This window comes from Heloderma suspectum, chromosome 7 (genome assembly GCF_057233095.1).
Source record: "Heloderma suspectum isolate Gila_16-S chromosome 7, 16-S_ref, whole genome shotgun sequence".
Classification (NCBI taxonomy): domain Eukaryota; kingdom Metazoa; phylum Chordata; class Lepidosauria; order Squamata; family Helodermatidae; genus Heloderma; species Heloderma suspectum.
In genome coordinates, this window is record NC_139464.1 from 32,312,480 (window position 1) to 32,337,075 (window position 24,596).

At 45.6% G+C, this 24,596-nt stretch overlaps 1 protein-coding gene across 1 annotated transcript; it reads left to right on the forward strand.

Annotated features, from left to right (window-relative positions):
• Positions 1-246: 246 nt before the first annotated feature.
• LOC146339491 (protein mono-ADP-ribosyltransferase PARP12-like) lies at positions 247-22,537 on the forward strand. Its single transcript, XM_084809546.1, has 8 exons — positions 247-655; positions 5,076-5,222; positions 7,568-7,688; positions 13,350-13,446; positions 15,076-15,157; positions 16,435-16,565; positions 17,069-17,220; positions 21,954-22,537. The coding sequence occupies exons 2-8, from the start codon at positions 5,139-5,141 to the stop codon at positions 22,232-22,234; spliced, it is 948 nt and encodes a 315-aa protein (XP_084665672.1). The 5' UTR covers positions 247-655; positions 5,076-5,138; the 3' UTR covers positions 22,235-22,537.
• The last annotated feature ends 2,059 nt before the right edge of the window (positions 22,538-24,596 follow it).

Genomic DNA, 24,596 nt, shown 5'->3' on the forward strand with positions numbered 1-24,596 from the left:
TTAAATTGGTTTAAGCTTGTGCTGTAAATATGGCATTTAAAAACTGGCAGCTCTTTAAAAAAAATTGCAACCCTGGCTGATGATGGGGATGCTTGCGTGATGCCTCCTATCAAATTGGCAGGCACTGCTCCCAGACAGACAAGGGGAAGGGTTAATGGGTGTGTGTTTGACTCAGAGGCAGGTGACTGTCCCAGTTAATTATCCAGCCAGGAAAGATACAAGGGCGAAGGTGGAGCTTTCCCAGCTGGGAAGAGTGTAGAGCAGTTAGATAGGAGGGGGTTCAGGGCGAAGTTAAGGTTTGGCTGATTCTTCTTCTGTCCCTTGGTAAAGTTTAGCCTCCAGGAGAAAGAAAAAAGTTAGGATTTTTCATAAGTGACTTTGTGAAAGCTTTCCTTTAGAGTTAGGTGGGGGATGACACCTGCTAGCAAAGATGAGAAGTTAGGATCTTTTTATCGAGAACTTTTTCTTCTCCTTTTGTAGATTTTTATCATTATTTTTAATTTTCCCTCTGTCTCGAATCTCCAGCTGGGTTGGCTTTGGGGGCTATGAATATATCTTGATAGTATTAGAATTACTTCACAGGAGAGGAAGATTTTTCCCCCATGTTGTTTTCGTATTAGAATTACTGTGGAACTTCTCCAGAGAATAGTCAAAGGTAAGTGAATAAAATGGAACCCACCCCTCTTTCCCATAAGCTTTGTTTTCACCTGGGACTTGCTTTGCTGAGGAGTGGTGTTTGGGATAAAATCTGGGGTGTTTATATTGAAATCATGTGCAATTTTCTCCCATATGTAATGTGTGTACCTCCAAGGGATTCAATGTAGGTTCCTTGTTGGATTGTCAGTACGTCTTTCCTGAAGGTTATTGACAGGAGAGATAGAGGAAGAAAATGCTACTTGTTGAAAAGTAGCGAGAGTCCCCTGAATGGTGGGAATGGGTATAGAAATATGGCTACTGGGGGTTTGGCTACATTCATTTGCAGGGACTGTTCACGCAACATGCTAACCCACACTCAGTGGTTGAGTGTGAGTTGTGTGTTGAACCATGGGTTAGTGTGTTGTCTGAACCCAGGACATTTTCTGCAGGGTGGCTTGTTAACCATGCAGTGTGGCTTATTTTTCTTGAACAAGCCACCTTAAGAACCCATGGTTTGTTGTTGGGTTGTTCAGGGTGGTTAACAAGCTGCTCTGCGGAAAATACCCTCAGTTCAGACAACATGCTAACCCACAGTTAAACAAACAGCCCACGGTTTAACAACAACCCACACTCAACCACTGAATACAGATTAGTGTGTTGTGCATCCCCAGTCAATGTGCAGTTAGGCCCACAGTCTGCTTCCTTGAAGGAAGCTGCCTTAATACCGTTGGTCCATCTAGTTCAATATTGTGCAAGCTCACTGACTGACAGTGGCTTTCTAGGATTTCAGATGGGAGCCTTTCCCAGCCCTACCTGGAAATGCCAGGGATGGAATCTGGGACTTGAGCATGCAACACGTGTGGTCTACCAGTGAGCTACAGCCCTTCTCTTTGGTCATGTTCAGATGTAGCTATCTCTCTAGCTGTGTTACGGAGATGCTCACCAAATTCTCCAAACCTCAGAGAGCGTGCCTGTCAAACCATGTTATCATAAGAGGGTTATGTACAGCTCCCTGGCAACCTCCAAACACAGGGCTGCAGCAGGCTTTCTCCTAGGGATGCAGTGGAGAGGCTGGGCTGTTCTTAAGGAGACAGTGCATGGTTAATTGACTCTGCCTGGATACAACATGGGGTCCCTGCTTCCCTGCGACTAACGCAGTCTTTTAGTTGTATTTTTCCAAAAGCCACTGTGCTCACTGATGGTCATTTCCACATATGCCTGCAGCCCTTCTTGGCCTGTTGCTTTGAGGCCAGTTATGGATGGCAGCCTTTGCCCCTTTCTTCAGCCCAAGCAATGCTGGTTTCTAGGTATATCATTAGGTTTGGGGTTAGAACGATGATTGTGTAATGGCTGCTGAGATTATGAAAGCACAGATGGCTTTCCCAAGCAGAAAAAGCAGTGCTATTCTCTTCCTGGAAGGGGGACGTGTGAGGGGGGCTCTGTCCCAGGGGGAAAAGGTACAGGTTCCCAAGCATAGCCACCTCTCTCTCTTCCCTCCCCTCTCAGTTTTCAGGTGGTACTTCTCCTGCCTGAGCTGACAAAGCAGTTTGGGAGAAGACAGACTCACAGGGATGTGGGATGGAATCCTGCTCTGTGATATTCTTGTTTTTTGTTGTAAAAGAAAATGTAGGGCTCAAAAGGTAGAGTTCGTTTATAAGTGGGTCCCACTTCAAACCGTTTGGGAATCGTTGTTGTGAGTGACAATTTAGTGGAAACTGAAAGCTGCTCGAGAAAGAGGCAAAGTCTGAAAGTGTTTGCAGCAAAGGGAGCAAAGGCCTTTAACCCATGATGGAACCATATCAGGCAGGCACATTTTCCTGGACTGCATGTACTTGTTAGATCTTTAACATATGTTAATACACATAAAGCAAACTTTAAAAATAAAACACTTCCTTAAAAATCAATGGATGGTTGGGTGTATTTCTCTCCTCTCCAGTCAATGGATTGAATCCAGACTTAGGAATGTTTAGAGGGCACCCATTGAAATAAATGGAACTTAAGTTAGTTGTGATTAACTCCAGTCCTATTGACTCCAATGGGTCTGCTCTAAGTAGGATTTAAGTCTAGATCCAACCCATAGTCTCACGGCTGTAATCACTTGGGTTTGGCCATACCAAGCCCCTCCATTCTTCCTCCTGGTGCTCAGTCATTCCACCTGGATCAAAACTGAGGGTATAACAAGGGGCATGTCCTAATTCCAAGCACACTGGTTGGGGTGCTTGATGTCTGTGGGATGGATAGGTAATGGCATTCATTGGCCTTCCAGCACTTTAGAAGCTTCCACAATTGTTCCAAATTGAAACAATGCTTGAAACAATGCTTGAAACAATGCTTGAAACAATGCTTGAAACAATGCTTGAAACAATGCTTGAAACAATGCTTGAAACAATGCTTGAAACAATGCTTGAAACAATCAGAAGAAGGTAATGGCATTGACACTTTGTAAAGAGAAAATACCCAGAAGGCTCCTGGGTCTCCTGGTTTTTTTTAGAATTTTTCCCCTAGGGTTGCCAACTGACCAAAGAAACTGTCTTGGCTTGCCCCTGTGCCTTTAGCAGCAGTTTGATTTGCACAAATCAGTAGGTGAAGCTGCTAGTGACATCGAGATGAATATTGCCCCTTAAGGACACAATCCTATGCATGATTAGACAGAAAAAAAGTCCCACAACTCCCAGCATGCCCCAGCCTAAGTGATCTGCAGTGAACAGCTATTAAAGGCATAGCTATGGGGACCAGTTCAATAGCTGGCTACTCTGTCTTCCATGCTCTGTAGCCCTTAATCTCTGCCTCAGGTACCCTAGTAATATAAGGACGTGCTTCATTATGTGTTTTAATTAGATGATTTTTGCCTTGTCTATACTAGACAAGCTTTTTCTCTGAAATATTTCTAAACTGAGTCATCCCTCCCCACCTCACCAATAACATGAGGCAGGAATTTGCACAATAAAAGCTTCAACTGGAATTACCCATACAAATTGTAGGGGGAAGGGAGACATTTGAGGTCATTACAGTTGCTGAACAAGCTGGACATATCATCACTATGAGAAGATCTCTTTTCTTTCCCCAAAGAATGGGTCCCTCCTAAGGGATCATTTCCCCTGTGTGACACCCTCCTTCCCGGAGACTTCATTCTCTACGATTGCAGAGGAGCTTCAATCATAGCCCCTGGAAGTGGGACACTACTATCTCATCCCTGAATGTTTAATCCACGGTCCTCTCTCAGCTTCTCCAGATCAGCAACCTTGGCTTCAAGGGAACAAACTTGTTCCCTGAGGACTAGGAGCTCAATGTACCAAACGTTCCCCCCCCCAACATCTGTCAAACAGGCAGGTAGTTATATATGTACAATAAATAGAATAGGTCCCATGCCCCTGTTGGCTTTCTACCTTCACAGATAGTGTGTGTGTGTGTGTGTGTGTGTGTAAATAAATAAATAAAATTATGGGGGGGGGTTACCTGAAAAACCAAGTTATTTACTAGTAGAAGGTGGGGAAGGGCCAATTGCCCTGGACTCTGCCCTGTTGCTGAACTCTCACAGGTGTGTAACTCATGTGTATGCTTAGCTTCTTTTTACCTTGATGCTTTGCCACTGGGGTTCCTCCTCACTGTTGCTCACTTCTGTGCCTGCAGTCATTCTCATCCTGTTGCTTTGGGGCCAGTTAAGCCTAGCAGCCTTTTCCCCTTTCCTTAGTGTGGCAAGCCATTCACATGCCCTGGCATCTCTTCCAGGTTGCTTTCTTATCTGTGTTGGTGTCCCTAAAAAGCCATCCATGGAGAGAAGCCATAGCTCAGTGGTGGTGGAGCATCTGCTTTGCATGCAGAAGGTTACAGGTTCAATCCCTGGCATCTCCAGTTTCAAGAATGGTCAGGTAGCAAATGGTGGGAAACCTGAGACCCAGAAAACAGGAATGTAGAACCCCAGGCCCGGAGGCCAAATCTGGCCCTCCTGGAGTCTCAATCCAGGTTTCCCAGATGGCCCCGCCCCCTTTCCCCCTGACCACTGATGGTTTGGTGCTTTCTCAGCTCTTATGCAGTTTTCTCCCTATTCTAAGCTATTGAACTGTCTTTGCTAAGGCTCAGTTCTTGCAGTAAGAGCTTTAAGCTAAAATATGCTGCTATTTGGGGTGTTTTTGCTCCCTTTGTCTTTGGCCCTGCCCATGGAATGTGGCCCCTGAGAGCTTCTCTGAAATGGAATTTGGCCCTCAGGCTGAAAGAGGCTCTGCACCCCAGCTGGAGAACCGCTGCTGCCTGTCAGAGTAAAAACACAAGCCTAGATGGACAAAAAGTCTGACCCTGATGTAAGGCAGCTTCCATTGTAAAGGAACTGGCTGATCTCCTTAGCTGGATGAGAATGAATGTTGCAACTTTTCACTGCAGGGTTAAGCTTGAATTAATTGTTCCCCTACTCTGCTCTCTTCCATGCGCTTGCTGAAGTTCAGGACCTCTTCAGAAGATGAGTGGAGCTTGAACACACATGCGACCATCCCTGCACACCAGCAGTCATGCTTTTAGACTCCATTATCAGAATAGAATTCATCTGGTATTGGTTGGATGAAAACGGCAAGTGGATTGAGTATGGCAAAAAGGTAAGCTCTCATTCTACTGTGGTTCAACCATTGGCTGATGAACCAAATACAGATGGCATTCATTGTGCACTCATCATTCCCTACTCATGGTTTTTACAGGTTCTTTAGATGATGTCACGACCCTTCAGTTTTGTGTCTGTTTTTAAACAGTGCTTTCTGAGAGATTTTTTTTGGAGCAGGAAAAATGCCATACTGTTTGTGAAAGCAAAAGAAAACACTTTTCTTCCACTTGTGCAGTTGTGCTAGTCTGCTATACCACAGTGCCATCTAGAGGTAATCTAGTGGAAAAGCAGGAAAGGAAATGCTCTTTGTGTAGCGGTTGGATCTCAATTCTGCGACAAAACCGATACAGCGCATTAACAGCCTCATGTAGAAGAGGGCATAGACTAGATGTATTGGCCTTAAGTTAGAGGAGGGTAGCTTTTGGTTGAGCAGTACAATAATCTTCTTTATAGTAGGAGCAGTTTGACAATGGAAGCAATTGCTTAGAGGGGTGGTTGTCTCTCCCTCATTGGAGGTCTTCGAGCTTGACCCCCATCTCTTGGGGGTCCTCTAGCTCTGGATTTCTTGCTCCATGCAGGGAGTTGGACTACAAGGCCCCTTCCAACTGTTACGATTCATTTTATCACATTTCTATACCATTTTGTCTATTTGAAGAATACACCGGGCAGGGCACAGCAACAAAAGGAGCAAACTGTAAACTTTAGTATTTGGTATGCTGGCCTTCCAAACCTGGGATGACTTCATACAACCTTCTGCATGCAACCAGATGTGATCGGAGGAAATCCTCATCCGCTTGGCCATGTGGTGAAGCAGTAATGGGATGGGACTGTTGCTCAGTTTGTCCTTTGGGACTTGCTATGTGAAACTTCTCCAGTTTGCTGATGGGCAAGGAGGGGCAGCCAGTGGTCAGACAACAGCTGTGAACCTGCATTGGGCCGACCTCACTGCTGTCGTTCCTCCAGTGCAGTTATCTGGCACCCAGCAGCAGCGCAAGATGTCCCACCCCCTGGGGTGGGAGGATGCACAGTGCTGCGTCACCACATGCCCCCCCCACCCCCCCCCACAAGAGATCAGGCAGTCTCCAGGGCCGCCACACAAGGCCTCACGCCGAGAAGGACCTCTCAAAGTGCGGCATTTGGGCCTGGGTGCTTCTCCAGAGATGCTGCCTGCATGATCTCCAGAGAGGCCACCTGATCTCCAGTCTGGGAAAGTCCTCTGAACAAGAGATCAGGCAGGCAGCTCCCAAAGGCTTCTCTGAAATGGAATTCAGCCCTCAGGCTGAAAGAGGTTCTGCACCCCTGCCATAAACGATGTCTTGCCTGAAGCAGTGCTTGCTGTCTTTTGTCTGTCCTGAATCTACTGCTAATTGAAGTGATTGACTGGCCCCGAGTTCCAGAGTTCCAACGTTATGAGAGGGGCCAAAAAACATCTCGCTCTTCACCATGAGGCTGCCACATTCTCATCTAACTTGATCCTTGCTCTTGCTGACGTGGGAAGACTGCAGATTCCCCTTCTGTCGTGACTGATATTTACTGCTGCATTGCAGAAAATCAATCTTGCTATTGCCATCCCCTTTTGTAAAAGAAGGAGCACATCTTCTAAGTTGGACAGGTACACATTAAAAACCATACAAACAGGGGCAAAAGGTGGAAACAGAGGGTGGTAGAGGGATTTTGCCAACACTGGGCTCAGTCAGTCTTCCCCAACCTGGCAACCTCCAGATTGTTGGACTACAACTCTATCATCCCAAGCCAGCATGGCTCATATTTCCCTTCTTGGTTCACCACTTCTCCTCTTAAGGCAGAGGTGGGGAACTTGTTTTCCTATGAAGGGCCATTGACCCATGGGAAAATCAAGGGCTGCAGCTGATGATGGGTGGTGGTGCCAAAGCTGATGGTGGGTGGAGCAAGAGCAAAGGTGGGCCAGTTTTTCAACACTGCAGGCTAATATAGTGTGCTCTCTCTTTGCCACCTCATTTCTGTGGGTTGCATGAAATGGCAGCAGGTTTTCTTAATCCACTATGGTACAGCAGTTCAGGAGATGGTCCTGAACAGAGCTAGGCAATCTGGTGTCTTCCAGATGTTTTGGACAAGAGCACCCATAAGCCCTGACCATTGGCCATGTTGGCTGGGGCTGATGGGAGTCGTAGGCCCAAACATCGGGAGGGTACCAGGTTGCGTATCCCTGGCCTAGAGGTTGGGCAAAGAAGATCCAAGTGATGTACTATGGGGGTCTATAGTTTAAAGTTTGCTGAAGTCAGTGTAAAGTCTAGAAGGTCAAAACCAAAAAATATGCCCCTCTCTTTTTTGTTTTGTTTCTCCCTCCCCACCACGTATTTGTAGCATTCAGAGCACTGTGCTGCCACAATATCATCACCTGAGCTGGAGGCTGCTTTTCTAACTGACCACAGAGGTGTTTTATTCTTCTATGCTGGTACTCAGCTGTATGAATTAAAATTCCAAGGTAAGAATTACTATTATTCTTATTTAATATGGATATCATAATCAAACTGTCAGATACAAATATATATATAAGAAACAGACAAACATTTATACAAGAAAACAGAAAAACATCTAAGATTAGTGCTTGGCACACTGGTAGTTTGGTTTTCTTAAACTGTACCAGTCAAATGTTCCCCATTGCCTTTAATAAGCATTTTCTTGGTAGACACTTAATTTGACCATTTAATTAAATCTGATTTTTTTTTGTTCAGTCATACAGGTTTTGTAAGCTTTGTTGTTATCTCCTTCCAATAATACATTTGTTAGCTTTTAAGGTGCCATATGACTCTGGTTTTGGTATTCTTAACTTTTTGTTTCCAAATTCAACCTTTCTTAAAGCAGAAACTCTGCCAGTTATGGGGTAGCACTGTCGTTTAGAGAAGAGAAAATCATATCCTCTTGCATGTGTGTACCTTGTACTCACCAAGCTGAAGTGCAATGCTTTCACTTTTATAATCTTTTATGCCTTGCTAGAATGTAGGCACTGCCCACGTTGCAAAGAACAGCATACAGGAACCAAGCTGATTCAGTAAACAAATAAGAGTGCCCTGGAAATGGCTGAGAAATTGCCTGCAACCAAATAAAATTTGCAAGTGTATTTCAGTATAAGAAAAGCAGAGGAACCAATAATGAAATCCTTCCCCCCAAAAGAACAGGATTTAACATTATGAGGTAATTGATCAGCAATCTTCCAGCCACACTTAGCAGGAAGCAATAAAATGGACAGAACCTATAAGCAGGAAACTTCAGTTTAAAGGCACAGTAGCCCTGAAAAGCATCCATTGTTCCTGTCCTCTTCAAACATGAGAGGCTAATTTAAATGCAAAAATGGCAGGATTTTTGTTGTTCAGTCGTGTCCGACTCTTCGTGACCCCATGGACCATAGCACGCCAGGCCTTCCTGTCCTGTGCTCTCTCCCGGAGCGTGCTCAAGTCCATATTCATTACATTGGTGATGCTATCTAGCCATCTCATCCTCTGCTGTCCCCTTCTCCTTTTGCCTTCAGTCTTTCCCAGCATCAGGGTCTTTTCCAGCCTTGTCGTACTCCTTTCCCAATTTTGAACCAATCGGTTGTTCCATGTCCGGTTTTTACTGTTGCTTCTTGACCCTCGTACAGATTTCTCAGGAGACAGGTAAGGTGGTCTGGTACTCCCATCTCTTTCAGAATTTGCCACAGTTTGTTGTGATCCACACAATCAAAGGCTTTAGCGTAGTCAATGAAGCAGAAATAGACGTTTTTCTGGAATTCTCTTGCTTTCTCCATGATGCAGCAAAAGTTGGCGATTTGATCTCTAGTTCCTCTGCCTCTTCGAAACGCAGCTTGTACTTCTGGTAGTTCTCGTTTCACATACTGCTGAAGCCTAGCTCGTAGGATTTTGAGCATAACCTTGCTGGCATGTGAAATGAGCGCAATTGTATGGTAGTTTGAACACTCTTTGGCGTTGCCCTTCTTTGGAATTGGAATGTAAACTGACCTTTCCCAGTCTTGTGGCCACTGTTTAGGGGTGGACGAAAGTCCCTTACCTGTCCTCGAAGGACGTTCGCGGTGGGGGGGAGGCGCTTCGCTGCTCCCCCCGCGAAGTTCAGGCCGGGGGGGAGGCTTCCCGCCTCGGCCCGGCCGAAATTCAGGCTGGGGGGGAGGCTTCCCGCCTCGGCCCGGCCGAAATTCAGGCCGGGGAGGAGGCTTCCCGCCTCGCCCGGCCGTGAACGCGAAAGTTTTAAAAAAAACAAAAAACGCCCCTTGATATGCTACGTGACGATTCACGTAGCCTATCACAGCTAGATCTGCAAAGTCAGCTGTGATAGGCTACGTCAATCGTCACGTAGCCTATCACGGGTGACTTTAAAAAAAAAAAAGCGCGTACGCTAATGGCGGCCCCCATAGGGAGCCGCCATTCGCGTTCCTTATTTAGTCGCTGTAGTCTACGTAAATGTTTACGCAGACTACGGCGAAAAAAAGGGCAACGCAAATAGCGTTACCCTTATTTTTGCCGTAGTCTACGTAAACATTTACGTAGACTACAGCGACCAAATAAGGAATGGGAATGGCGGCTCCCTATGGGGGCCGCCATCCGTACGCGCTTTTTTTTTTTTTTAAAGTCACCCGTGATAGGCTACGTCAATTGTCACGTAGCCTATCAGGGGGCTTTTTTTTTTTCTTTGATTGCAATGGCGGCGGTGGCAGCCGGTCAAAAGACCGGCTGCCGCTCCCGCCCCACTCGAACATCTGCCAAACCGCCGGCCGGACCAGCCACCGGGAGGGACATTCGGTGAAGGTAAGTCCCGTCCCGGGGGGGTTGCGGGGGGCGGGGGGGGTTCGGAGGATTTCTCCCCGAAACTTGTTCGGGGGGCCGAACACGTTGGAGCTCGGCCCCCCGAAGTTTCGGGGATAAATTCTCCGCCAACCCTACCACTGTTGAGTGTTCCAAATGTGTTGGCATATTGAGTGCAGCACTTTAACAGCATCATCTTTTAGGATTTTAAATAGCTCAGCTGGAATACTGTCATCTTCGCTAGCTTTGTTGTTAGTAATGCTTCCTAAGGCCCACTTAACTTCACTCTCTAGGATGTCCGGCTCAAGTTCAGTGACAGCACTATCATGGCTATCAGGGACATTCAGATCTTTCCTGTATAGTTCTTCTGTGTATTCTTTCCACCTCTTCTTAATCTCATCTGCTTCTGTTAGGTCCCTGCCTTCTTTGTCCTTGATCATGCCCGTCTTTGCACAAAACGTTCCCTTGAGATCTCCGATTTCCTTGAAGAGATCTCTAGTCTTTCCCATTCTGTTGTTTTCCTCGATTTCTTTGCATTGTTTATTTAAGAAGGCCTTCTTGTCTCTCCTTGCTATTCTCTGGAACTCTGCATTCAGTTGGATATATCTTCCCCTTTCTCCCTTGCTTTTCGCTCCCCTTCTTTCCTCAGCTACTTGGAAAGCCTCATCAAGACAGCCACTTTGCTTTCTTGCATTTCTTTTTCTTTGGGATGGATTTCGTTGCTGCCTCCCGAACAATGTTACAGACCTCCGTCCATAGTTCCTCAGGCACTCTGTCTATCAGGTCTAATCCCTGAAATCTATTCCTCACGTCCACTGTATATTCATAAGGGATATGATTTAGGTCATACCTGAATGGTTTTGTGGTTTTCCCTACATTCTTCAATTTAAGCCGAAATTTTGCAACAAGAAGCTCATGATCTGAGCCGCAGTCAGCTCCAGGTCTTATTTTTACTGACTGCAGCCAAAGATGGAGAAGCTCTATACAAAGTACATAATCAATCTGATTTCGATATTGACCATCTGGTGATGTCCATGTGTAGAGTCGCCTGTTGTGCTGTTGGAAAAGCGTGTTTGCTATGATCAGCGTGTTCTCTTGGCAAAACTCTATTAGCCTTTGTCCTGCTTCATTTTGTACACCAAGGCCATGCTTGCCTGTTATCCGGGTGATTTCTTGACTTCCTACTTTAGCCTTCCAATCCCCTATGATGGAGGACATCTTTTTTTGGTGTTAGTTCTAGAAGGTGTTGTAGGTCTTCATAGAACTGATCAACCTCAGCTTCTTCGGCCTCAGTGGTTGGGGCATAGACTTGAATTACTGTGATGCTGAATGGTTTGCCTTGGATTCGTACTGAGATCATTCTGTCGTTTTTGAGATTGTACCCCAGTACTGCTTTTCCCACCCTTTGTTGACTATGAGTGCTACTCCATTTCTTCTGAGGGATTCTTGCCCGCAGTAGTAGATATGATGGTCACCTGAATAGGGATAGCGGAGAATTTCTCCACGAATCTCCGGGAGGCCGAATGCCAATGCGTTCGGCCCCCCAAAATTGGTGGAGAAACGGTCCGCCCTCCCTGCCCCCCCCCCGGGATGGGACTTACCTTTCCCGAATGTCCCTGGTGCTGGGGGCTCCCGGCGGTGGTTCGGCGGTGGTTTGGCAGCGGTGGCGGCTGGTCTTCCCACCGGCTGCCGCCGCCACCATTTCCCAGTAAAAAAAAACCAACAACAACAAACGTGATAGGCTACGTAAAGATTTACATAGCCTATCACGGCTAGATTTTCCAAAAACACCGTGATAGGCTACGTAAATCCTTACATAGCCTATCACGGCTGACTTGGGGTGGGGGGGAAAGCGCGTACGCAAATAAGGAACATTTGCGTTCCTTATTTGGGCACGTGTAGTCTACGTAAACATTTACATAGACTACAGCGAAAATAAGGGCAATGCTATTTGCGTTGCCCTTATTTTCGCCGTAGTCTACGTAAATGTTTATGTAGACTACATGTGCCCAAATAAGGAACGTAAATGGCGGCACCCATGGCCGCCGCCATTTGCATCCCGGCAGGAGACGAGGTTCGCGGCCGGAGGGATGGGGCGCCTCCCCCCTGCCCAGAATTTTGGGGGGAGGAACTGAGCGCCTCCCCCCTACTGCGAAGCAAGCTGCGGGGTCAGGTAAGGGACTTTCGTCCATCCCTACACCTGAATTAAATTCGCCCATGCTTGTCCATTTTAGTTCGCTGATTCCCAAGATGTCGATGTTCAATCTTGCCATCTCATGTTTGACCACCTCCAGCTTACCTTGAGTCATTGATCTGACATTCCAGGTTCCTAAACAATATTGTTCTTTACAGCATCCGACTTCCTTTTCACCACCAGACACATCCACAGCTGAGTGTCCTTTCGACTTTGGCCCAGCCGCTTCACTGTTTCTGGCACTACTTGGAAATTCCCTCTGCTCTTCCCCAGTAGTATATTGGACACCTTCCGACCTGAGGGTCTCATCTTCCGGCGTCATATCTTTTAGCCTTGTGATACGTTCCATGGGGTTTTCTTGGCAAGAATACTGGAGTGGGTTGCCATTTCCTTCTGCAGTGGACCACATTTTGTCAGAACTCTCTGCCATGACCTGTCCGTCTTGGGTGGCCCTGCACGGCATAGCTTATGGCTTCACTGAGTTACGCAAGCCCCTTTGCCATGACAAGGCAGTGATCCATGAAGGGGAATGGCAGCATTAAACTGCCACAAATCAGGTCATTGTTGGTAGTGGTGGGAGTGGGAGGTGAAGGCCAACACAAAAAACACTGGAATGCAACAATTTGGCAACATCATCTGGATTCTCCATAAAGACTGGCCAAAGAGTGGCAATTCCAGAGTGTGGAAGCCACCTTTGTGCTTAGTTTTCTGTCTGTGATTTCCTGTTTCACCTGTTTCCTAGGCCTGAGAACAACCTAGTGGGTGAAACAAAAACAGTTTTGTTATTTATTTATTTGATTTGTACCCCACTTTCAACTGAGCAATGACACTCAAGGTGGCTTGAGTGTTATGGTATGTGCCTTCTGTAACCTTTGTGGTTCAAGGGTGGGAACAATAGGATTTCTGACTAAAGGACTGCTACAATGTGTTGGGTGTGAACCTGGTAAAAGATTGCCAAGTTCGTGAGGAATTCTGGGAGTTGGTCCAACAAATCCTATGGGGAGGCCAGGGTGGTGAGGGAGAGTGGAATATAGTGAGGTCAACTCTATACTGTCCCATCATGCTCTGTATCTATGCTGTGGTGATAGAAATGAATTGTTCCCGGATGGAGGAGATGGGTTGTTTTTAACACAGAACTTTTGCTGTTTCCCTTAAGAGATGGTTCAGAGGAACATGTATCACCAAACCCGGAGAAGAGTCTGCCGGTGGCCTAGGCTTGTGTTCTTTGGTGGTGGGCATGAAAGCAAGAAAAGGTATTGGGTATTTTCCCCCTTAACCACTACTGTACTGTACTGTACTGTTCTCAGTCTGGTTTTGTTATCTGTTGTAGTTTATTGTATGATTCTTTAGTATGGGTATGTTTTTGTTGATTTGGACTATTTCTGCAGTTTTGATTGTTGTTTTTTGTGAACTGCCTTGAGTGCCCTGTATTGAGGCAGAAAGGCAGGATAGAAATGATCTTTAAAAACAACAACTCCAGAGGGAGCAATTCTAGACAGGGTCTGAGGCCCCATAGGATAGTTTGGATTCCCCAATCGAGGTCGGAGACAGCAATCCAACTTCAGAGGGGGGAACCCGTGCTGCGACCCCCCTCCCCCTCACAGCTGGCATAGAAAGAACCATGCTGGCTGGGCTCCGAGGCTGGGAATGAGGGCGTTTCAGTGAGTGGGGAGGGGAGGAGGCTGGAGAGGCATCAGGATAACTCCTTCCCTTCCCCTCTGAAATGCCTTGCTAGTTGGGCAAAAAAGCCCATCTAGCAAAAAATGCTGTTTGGGAGGACAGGGTGGCGAAGATCACCTCTACTGCTCCTCCTGCCCTGCAGTAGATGCTTGTAAGACTCCAAGTCCAGGGGCTTATGATCATTGAGGGTGCAACCCATAGGATTGTGCCCTAAATCTATTTATGTAGAGAATGTGCTGCAAGGAAAATATATTTTCCCTGAATCCAGAAAAATGTAATATGTATAGCCAATGTGATTGCAGGTGCACACCTACAGGCATATCCCAGGGATTCTCTGGGTCCCATGGAACAAATGGATTCTACTTTTTATGCTCATAGGATGTGTGCAAAGACCCCATCCAGAACCACCTGTTGTTGCACACGGTCTCAAACATGGAATTCTATGGGAGTTCCCAGATGATGATGTTTTCCATTTGTACCTGTTCCATTTTTTCACCACTACTACTTCCATCATTTTTCTTAACAGACTAAGGGCACAATCCTATGCATGTTTAAACGGAGAAAAGGCCCACAACTCCCAGCATTCCCCAGCCAGCCTTTTCTCCAGCACCTTGGAGAGCTCCTTTAGAGTTCTAGTTGGTTCTGACTGAAACTCAAAATGGATTCACAGCCCTGCCGAAATCGGAGCCACCAGCCTCCACTGCTGCTGTCCCTTTATCTCTTAAGCCGTCTTCCAGATTGAAAGAAGCAAAATGAAAAAGGTACATTATTGTACTGATGAGATTAGGGGAGTCCACCCAGCCCGCCAAAGCCTGAACTGGGCAAGGAGAAATACATACGATAGAGTTAGGTGGCCGTTCTTTGGAAATTCTGACCTGACTCTCCAATTACCATGTTGTCCAGGGCTGATGGGAACTGGAGTGTCCAACACATCTGAGAGCATCAGGTTGGCCAAGGCTGTTCTGACGCAACTCTTGCAGCAGCCTTCCCCAACCTGTTGCCTTCCAGATGTGTTGGACACTTCAACTCCCATCAGCCTCAGCCAACATGGCCAATGGACAGGAATCCTGGGAGCCATAGTCCAAAACATCTGGAGGGCACCAATTTGGGGGAGGGTGCCTTAGAAAATCACAGGTGCTTTGGGAATAGGTGGGATCTCCCTCCCATTGGGTCACTGTTTTATTTTTGCCTCCTGTTGGCAGCCATCGCTTCGAATCGTCTCTTCTCTTCCACTTGTTTCCTTCCAGCTGGGACCAATCAGCGCTGCCTGACACAGGCTATAAGGTATTCCATTTGGCCGCTCCACTCTGCATAGTGGGAGCCACTGCTTCCTCTGACAAGCCAAATTCAAGACCCTGAATGCAAGGGAGAAGAGCTGACCGCAGCCCATTGGTAGAAGTAGAAGACCAAGTTACCAGTAGTATTGGCCAAGACATGTCTGTTCAGTAGTGCTCAACTAAACCCTCTTCCAAAAGGGAAGAGTGAATATGAAGTGCCAGTTCCTGTGAATGTGAGCTTTTCTACATGGGTCTGTTAATCGGCTGTTAATCTGTATCTACTTTCGGTTTCATCGCAGAATTGATATCCGAATACTACGTGAAGAGCGTTTCCTTTTCTGCTTTTCTGCTACCTAAACTCTAGGTGGCACTGTGGTATAGCAAAATAGTGCAAATGCACAAGTAGAAACAGTGCTTTCATTTGCTTTCGTAATTAAATGCTGCATTTCCCCTGCACTAAAAAAACTCGCAGACAGTGCTGGTTAGACACAGAAGCGAAACTGGAGGGTCATGACATCGTCTAAAGAACCCATAAATAACCTTAAGTAGGGAATGATGAGCCCACGATAAATGCCCAAGCACTGAACCTGCCTCTGCTATGCAACCATAACTCTTGGTCTGTGTGATTTCAAAGAAATAAGCTGAGTCTTTGTCTGGAAATGGGTGTTCTAAAACTAGGGGCTTCAGAAGCTTGAAAAGCATTTCTGGCTTCAATGTAGGTCAGTCAGATCTAGATGCTTCTGTAACCACATGGAGCTGGACCATGTGGAAGCAACTTTACACTGGCAACCCCACTGCAGCGGACAGTGACTTCCTGAGTTGGCCTGCAGAATAAGAATCTTGTACAGAGATGGGGGAATCTAGAATAGGACACACCTGGCAAGAGTGTCATATAGGCCAGCTGTTCTCAACTTTGAGTCCCCAGATGTTGTACTACAACTCCCATCACCCCAGCCAGCATGCCCAGTGGTCAGGGATGATAGGAGTTGTAGTCCAACAAGGTTGGACCAAAGGTTGGGAAAAGCTGATTTATGGGCTGAGTTGCTTGTTTTACTGTGTTATACTATTGACTTGTTCTACTTTCCTTTATTTTTGATAGATTTGTGTGTGAGAGTGTGTGTGTGTGTGTTTAAACTAGTTTGATTTTTTTCTATGTAGATTTTATTGTGACGCCCCCCCCCCCCCTGTCATGGCCAGAAGGGTGGTGTATTTAAATATGAGAAAAAAATAATATAACTGTGGACCAAAAGCAACTATTCACAATAGCTCTTGATTTTTGCCCAGTTGGTGGAGATCTCCAATTCTTCTGAAGAGTATTATGAAATCAAGGAACTATTTGAGAAGACTATGGAGGGTTATGTTATCCATAGACTCCAAAGGGTTCAGAACCCTTCCCTTTGGCAAGTCTTCCAGTGGTTTGTATTTGATTTTCATTTTATTCCTAGGGGTGGGGAATCATGGTATGAGAACTGGGTCCTGGTTGAAGAATCTTGAGCTATTTTCTTTGTTGCCTCTCTGGGTAACTAATGCAATTGCAAAGGACACCTAACTCTCCTGAGAATTTAGATTGTGTAGTCTGGATTCACAAATACGTAGCTGTGCACAGATTATGGCTTTTCAGAGACTCAAAGGTGATGTGACTGAGCTGTTCTTGACTAGGTTACACACACTCGGCATTCTCTGTCATGCTTTCACTCAAACACGTTTTCAGGGCTGGCTCTACCATTAGGCAAAGTGAGACAGCCTCCTTAGGCAGTGGATTATGGGTGTCATGGAATGGCAGCACATCATTAGTTCTTGTTGTTGCTTCCAAGAAAAGGCGATATGGCTTGTGGAATTTTTTTGCCTTAGATGCCAAAATAAGTTGACTGGTCAAGGGTACTATGCACCTTTTTCAAGTAGATGCTTCTGTTTCTAGGCAGAGAGAGCAGATGAAGAAGTTGAATGGAGGGAAGGAAGTAGATGAAAGGCTCCTGTTCCATGGCACAAGCACGTCCCATCTACATGACATCTGTGGCCAGAACTTTGACTGGAGAATCTGTGGGACCCATGGAACACTATATGGAAAAGGTACCGGGGATGGAGGTATGTGCACGTATGTACGTGCACATATGCTGTTCATCTTGCACAGAACTTTGTAGGACTAAATTTCTTGTACCTTGACTGTTATCAGAAAACACACAAATGTTAAGATTTCTGGTCCAAGATAAAACAGTGTCAAGCATAGTTATTTGTCATGTAGTGTGTGTACCTATCAACCTCCAAACAGGCCCTTTCATCCTATTCCAGCACCAATCAAGCCCTGATGAGTGTGCTAAAAAACATGCAGATAACTTGAATATGTTTGGGGACATCGGTGTTGATTGTTTTAAAAAAAGTAATGCACAAAATTGCAGGGGTGGGCACAAAGTAGATCTCCAGATATTTTGAACTTCAACTCCCATCATTCCTAAGCATTGGCCATGCTGGCAGGGGCTTCTGGGAGTTGGAGTCCAAAACATCTGGAGATCTACCATCTGCCCACCCATGCAATATAGAATACCAATTAAATATTGGCTTTTGAACTGTGTCATGTATCTAGTTGCTTCCCTGCCCCTCTTCTTCAGAATCCCATTCTTCATGCCTTTAGAGTAGCCCAGTGCAGTCGCGAATGGGGCGGTACTAGAGGTAGGCAGAGAATGCAAATGAACTCTCCCAGCAAGTGGAATCACCTCAGATGGAAGTGGAAGGAGACAGATACACAGCCCCGATTAATCTCCTTTGACATCCACCCCTGCAAGAGCAGAAAGCACTTTCCTCACCTGTGACTCTTTTCCCCTTCCCTCGCTCCACTCCTCCATGGAAACGATGCCATCTCGTCAAAATATGTTGTTGTTGTTGTTGTTGTTCAGTCGTTCAGTCTTGTCCGACTCTTCGTGACCCCATGGACCATAGCACGCCAGGCCTTCCTGTCCTCCGCTCTCTCTCGGAGTGTGCTCAAGTCCATATTCATATCATTGGTGATGCTATCTAGCCATCTCATCCTCTGCCGTCCCCTTCTCCTTTTGTCTTCAATCTTTCCCAGCATCAGGGTCTTTTCCAGTGACTTTACTCTTCACATTAGGTGGCCAAAATATTTGAGCTTCAGCTTCATTATCTGTCCTTCCAATGAGCACTCAGGGTTGATTTCCTTTAGGATGGACTGATTTGACCTCCTTGCAGTCCAGGGGACTCGTAAGAGTCTTCTCCAGCACCACAGTTCGAAAGCATCAATTCTTCGGCGCTCAGCCTTCCTTATAGTCCAGCTCTCACAGCCATATGTTGCTACTGGGAAAACCATAGCTTTGATTATACGAATCTTTGTCAGCAAGGTGATGTCTCTGCTTCTTACTATGCTGTCTAGGTTTGCCATAGCTTTCCTCCCAAGGAGCAAGCGTCTTTTAATTTCATGGCTACAGTCACCGTCTGTGGTGATCTTGGAGCCCAATAAAATAACATCTGTCCCTGCTTCCATTTCTTCCCCTTCTATATGCCAGGAAGTGATGGGGCCAGATGCCATGATTTTAGTTTTTTTAATGTTGAGTTTCAAACCAGCTTTTGCATTCTCCACTTTCACCCTCAACAAGAGGCTCTTTAGATCCTCTTCGCTTTCTGCCATTAGGGTGCTATCGTCTGTGTATCTAAGGATGTTGATAATTCTCCCGGCGATCTTAATTCCGACCTGTGATTCATCCAACCCGGCGTTTCTCAGGATGTACTCTGCATATAAATTAAATAAGCAGGGCGACAATATATAGCCTTGTTGTACTCCTTTCCCAATTTTGAACCACTCGGTTGTTCCATGTCCGGTTCTTACTGTTGCTTCTTGACCCTCGTACAGGTTTCTCAGGAGACAGGTAAGGTGGTCTGGTACTCCCATCTCTTTCAGAATTTGCCACAGTTTGTTGTGATCCACACAATCAAAGGCTTTAGCGTAGTCAATGAAGCAGAAATAGACGTTTTTCTGGAATTCTCTTGCTTTCTCCATGATCCAGCGAATGTTGGTGATTTGATCTCTAGTTCCTCTGCCTCTTCGAAACCCAGCTTGTACTTCCGGTAGTTCTTGGTTCACATACTGCTGAGGCCTAGCTTGTAGGATTTTGAGCATAACCTTGCTGGCATGTGAAATGAGCACACTTGTACGGTAGTTCAAACACTCTTTGGCATTGCCCTTCTTTGGAATTGGAATGTAAACTGACCTTTTCCAGTCTTGTGGCCATTGTTGAGTGTTCCAAATTTGCTGGCATACTGAGTGCAGCACTTTAACAGCATCATCTTTTAGGATCTTAAATAGCTCAGCTCGAATACTGTCATCTCCGCTAGCTTTATTGTTACTAATGCTTCCTAAGGCCCACTTGACTTCACTAGGATGTCCAGCTCAAGTTCAGTGACTGCACTATCATGGCTATCAGGGACATTCAGATCTTTCCTGTATAGTTCTTCTGTGTATTCTTGCCACCTCTTCTTAATCTCATCTGCGTCTGCTAGGTCCCTGCCTTCTTTGTCCTTTATCACATCCGTCTTTGCACAAAACGTTCCCTTGATATCTCTGATTTCCTTGAAAAGATCTCTAGTCTTTCCCATTCTATTGTTTTCCTCGATTTCTCTGCATTGTTCATTTAAGAAGGCCTTCTTGTCTCTCCTTGCTATTCTCTGGAACTCTGCATTCAGTTGGATATATCTTCCCCTTTCTCCCTTGCTTTTCGCTTCCCTTCTTCCCTCAGCTACTTGGAAAGCCTCATCAAGACAGCCACTTGGCTTTCTTGCATTTCTTTTTCTTTGGGATGGATTTAGCTGCTACCTCCTGAACAATGTTACGGACCTCCATCCATAGTTCCTCAGGCACTCTGTCTGTCAGGTCTAATCTCTTAAATCTATTTGTCACCTCCACTGTATATTCATAAGGGATATGATTGAGGTCATACCTGAATGGTTTCGTGGTTTTCCCTATGTTCTTCAATTTAAGCTGAAATTTTGCAATAAGAAGCTCATGATCTGAGCCATAGTCAGCTCCAGGTCTTGTTGTTACTGACTGTATAGAGCTTCTCCATCTTTGGCTGCAAAGGACATAATCAATCTGATTTCGATATTGACCATCTGGTGATGTCCATGTGTAGAGTCGCCTCTTGTGCTGTTGGAAAAGCGTGTTTGCTATGATCAGCGTGTTCTCTTGGCAAAACTCTATTAGCCTTTGTCCTGCTTCATTTTGTACACCAAGGCCATGCTTGCCTGTTACCCCGGTGATTTCTTGACTTCCTACTTTAGCATTCCAATCCCCTATGATGAAAAGGACATCTTTTTTTGGTGTTAATTCTAGAAGGTGTTGTAGGTCTTCATAGAACTGATCAACCTCAGCTTCTTCGGCCTCAGTGGTTGGGGCATAGACTTGAATTACTGTGATGTTGAATGGTTTGCCTTGGATTCGTACTGAGATCATTCTGTCGTTTTTGAGATTGTACCCCACTACTGCTTTTCCCACCCTTTTGTTGACTATGAGTGCTACTCCATTTCTTCTGAGGGATTCTTGCCCACAGTAGTAGATATGATGGTCACTTGAATTAAATTCGCCCATGCTTGTCCATTTCAGTTTGCTGATTCCCAAGATGTCGATGTTCAATCTTGCCATCTCATGTTTGACCACCCCCAGCTTACCTTGATTCATTGATCTGACATTCCAGGTTCCTAAACAATATTGTTCTTTACAGCATCGGACTTCCTTTTCACCACCAGACACATCCACAGCTGAGTGTCCTTTCAGCTTTGGCCCAGCCGCTTCACTCTTTCTGGTGCTACTTGGAAATTCCTCTGCTCTTCCCCAGTAGTATATTGGACACCTTCCGACCTGAGGGGCTCATCTTCCGGTGTCATATCTTTTAGCCTTGTGATACGTTCCATGGGGTTTTCTTGGCAAGAATACTGGAGTGGGTTGCCATTTCCTTCTGCAGTGGACCACATTTTGTCAGAACTCTCTGCCATGACCTGTCCGTCTTGGGTGGCCCTGCACGGCATAGCTTATGGCTTCACTGAGTTACGCAAGCCCCTTCGCCACAACAAGGCAGTGATCCACGAAGGAACGTCACAATATAAATAGCATCTATAAAACAGTCTTGCCAAATTGTGAAAGTCAGAACCATTTTAATATTATGTGGTTGTCAAGTATATGTAGTTAGATGTCAGCTGGCTAATAATGGCATCAGAAATGCACAAGTGGCACCTGCGACAAAATGTTGCAGTGTGGAATGCTTGTACTCAGGTTCCAGCTGGCCATTCCTTCTTTCAGGATATTCCATTTCATTCACTCTCCCACCTGGTTTTCTATTCATTTTCCGCACCGCGCAGCATTCTGTGTCTGCTAAGCATGCTCAGTCCTCATTGACCTGTTCTGGGGTTCCTCCCCTTAGGGTTTCCTTCTAAGGATAATGTGTCTCCTGCAAACCTTGTAGTTTCCCTGAGCATCCTGATGCCTCCCTCTTTTGTGTGAATGGTGAAGTTTTGGCTACATAAATGTCCGCATTCACCTCGGAACACTGGGACTGAGGGAATGATCAGAAATGTGTAAGTGGATTATTTATAGCAGGAGTGGGCTGGAGGTGGATCACCAGAAGTTTTGGACTTCAACTCCCAGAAGCCCCTGCCAGCATGACCAATGTTCAGGAATGCTGGGAGCTGAAGTCTGAAACATCTGGAGATCTACCTTCTGCCCACTCGGTTTTATAGGGCAAATTCATATCAGCTTTCTATCTAAAAAAGAAGTAACCAAGATACTACAAAATCTTTTCTTTTAGGAAGTTATTTTGCCAAGGATGCCAGTTACTCCCATACGTACTGCCAGTCGGACACCCGCGTCAAGACCATGTTTATAGCTAGAGTTCTGGTTGGAGATTACATTCAAGGAAATGCAGCTTACCTTCGCCCTCCATCTAGACCAAACCAGTCAAACTGCTTTTACGACAGCTGTGTGGACAATCTTCTGAACCCTTCCATTTTTGTCATCTTTGAGAAGTATCAGATTTACCCAGCATATGTCATGGAGTATGAGCAAGTGTCCCATTGCGTGGTCATGTAAAGGCAGCAATCTTTTTTTCTTTCTTTTTTTAAACATGGACTTGAAACATGGATTTTATATATATATATATATATATATATATATATATATATATAACAAACTTGAAAATGTTCTTACTTTAAAAAATTGCTGTGATATTTTTTTTAAAAAAATCTACTTCTGGATCTTCCGAATGTGAAATTCTACAAATTGGGCAACCCAAATCCTTTTCCGGATTATTGGCATAGTTTTATAATCCATGGTAAACAGGAGCCGGTTGAATGATTTTTGAATAAGAAATAAACTTTACATCTTGGTGCTTTCATAAAATGATTTTTCACAAATACTTGAGATGTCGAGTAGGGGGGACAGGGGGGTGACTCTATGCACCTGTGCATTTACACAAAAACAGCTACAGCCCCTTTCGTCAAATAAATCACGGTTGCAATATACCCAGGCCCTCTAAGAGGAGCGTTCCTGTTCAGGGTTCCAGTCATGCCTCCTTGAGGATATTATAAGCTGTTAGGGGCTCTATGCAAGCCAATTCAGTGCTTTTCTAAATGAGGCTGTTAAGCTGCTGCATCTACTTTCGGTTTCATCACAGAACTGAGAGCCAAGCACTACACGAGCATTCCCTTTCCTGTTTTTCTGCTACATAATCTCTAGGTGGCACTGTGGTATAGCAGAATAGTGCAAATACACAAGTGGAAAAAGCGTTTTCTTTCATTTTCAGAAATAATACCCTATTTTCTCTGCTCTAAAAAAAAATAGTGGAAAGTGTTATTTACAAACAGAAGCCAAACTGGAGGGTCATGACATCATTTAAAGAACCCATAAATAACTGTGAGTAGGGAATGATGAGAGCACAACAAATGCCTCATGTACAAAAGCTCTCACTCTCTGAGACCTCCCTCCCTGCTTTTTTTCCCAATATTCTATGGCTCCTGATGAGCACAGAGCATGCTCAGTCCTCATTAGGCTATTCTAGGCAAGGGGAGGGGCATTCCCCTTTTTGGTGTGGGCTTTTTTTTGTAATTTTGCAGAACCTCAGGGTTCTTCTGAGCATGCTGATATTACCCTCTTGTTTCCCAGTGGCTCCATATCTGTTGGCATTTTAGCATCAGGTTTGCTATTAGAGAGAACAACCATCACAGTTACCTATGTAGGGTGTAAATCATGATTGCTCAGGAGGTTTGGGAGGTGAGTGCCCTAAGAAGAAGCAATAGAGCTAGCTGTAAAAATAGCTTCCTGGAACCCTTAAGGGCTCTAATCTACAAGAACTGTAAATTAATCTTTCTATAGCTGATTTCCTTTTTAGCCATGTTGTCAACCAACTGGCAAACTGGTTGGCGGCACCGTCCCCTCCTGTGGTAAGTGTCTCATGACATGACCAGCTCCTTGTATGCAATTGTGTGTACCTTGTAGTAGGTTATGGCTTGGCAGATGAATGGGTACAGGTGACTGTCAACATGAGAGCTGGTATAGCAGAGTGCCTAAAGTGTGTGGTCTGAAAGAACATGATGCTGCAACTTTGCTGAAGCTAAGCAAGTCTGGGCCTGGTCAGAAGCATAGTATCTAATAGCGTCCAAGCACTAGTGCTACTATTCCAGGAACACAAACCAAGGCTCTCGCAATGTAACTAGTGCAATGGGAGAAAGCAGCATTTTATTGCTTCGCTGTTTTTTCCAATTGCACAAGTCACATTGCGTGTGCATTTATGCTAGTGAAACAGCATTAGTGTCAGTGGCGGCTACAGGTTTTGGGGCAAGATGCCTTCAACGGGCCCCCTCCCTCGCTGAGCCTGCCGCCTCCCTGCCTTTGTCACCAGCTGCTATTGCACCTCCTCCTCACTACCACTTCCTTGCATTGCAAGCAGGGTGCTAACAAACAGGCAGGGGCATCAGCTGCTCCCCCCCCCACCACTGCTGTTCTCTGGGCCAATGCGAAAGGCAGGTGAAGAAGCAGGTTGCAGTGGTGAAGAAGGGCATCTCCAGGGGGCTCTTTTCAATGGGCCCCTCCTGGGGTGCGGGCCCTCAGCAGGTGCCCGGCCATGCTTACCTTTGACATCAACCCTGGTTAGTGCTAATGCTGGGACACTATTGGATACTGCCCTATGATTGACTAAACTAACACTGATGTTAGAATCTCACCTTCAACACAAATGCATTAGGTGTGCTTGGATAAGCTTACCCGGTCTCCCCACTAATATGGGGAGAATGATATGGACCTCTTTAATGGCTAGTTGTTGTGTTACTGAGGTTGTAGCCCCAATCCAGAGGAAACAAGTGTGAAGCCCCATTGACTTCAACAGAACTGAAAGGGTGACAAACTTTCCCTCGGCTGGGTGCTGTGTAAGCGTATGATGCACGCTTCGAAATAGTGT

Bases quoted from the DNA above. Each gene is read 5' to 3' on its own strand.
- LOC146339491 (XM_084809546.1), top strand. From the start codon at position 5,139: ATGCTTTTAGACTCCATTATCAGAATAGAATTCATCTGGTATTGGTTG. The intron at 5,223-7,567 runs GTAAGCTCTCAT...ACGTATTTGTAG, and splicing joins GGATTGAGTATGGCAAAAAG to CATTCAGAGCACTGTGCTGC. The intron at 17,221-21,953 runs GTACCGGGGATG...CTTTTCTTTTAG, and splicing joins TGGAACACTATATGGAAAAG to GAAGTTATTTTGCCAAGGAT.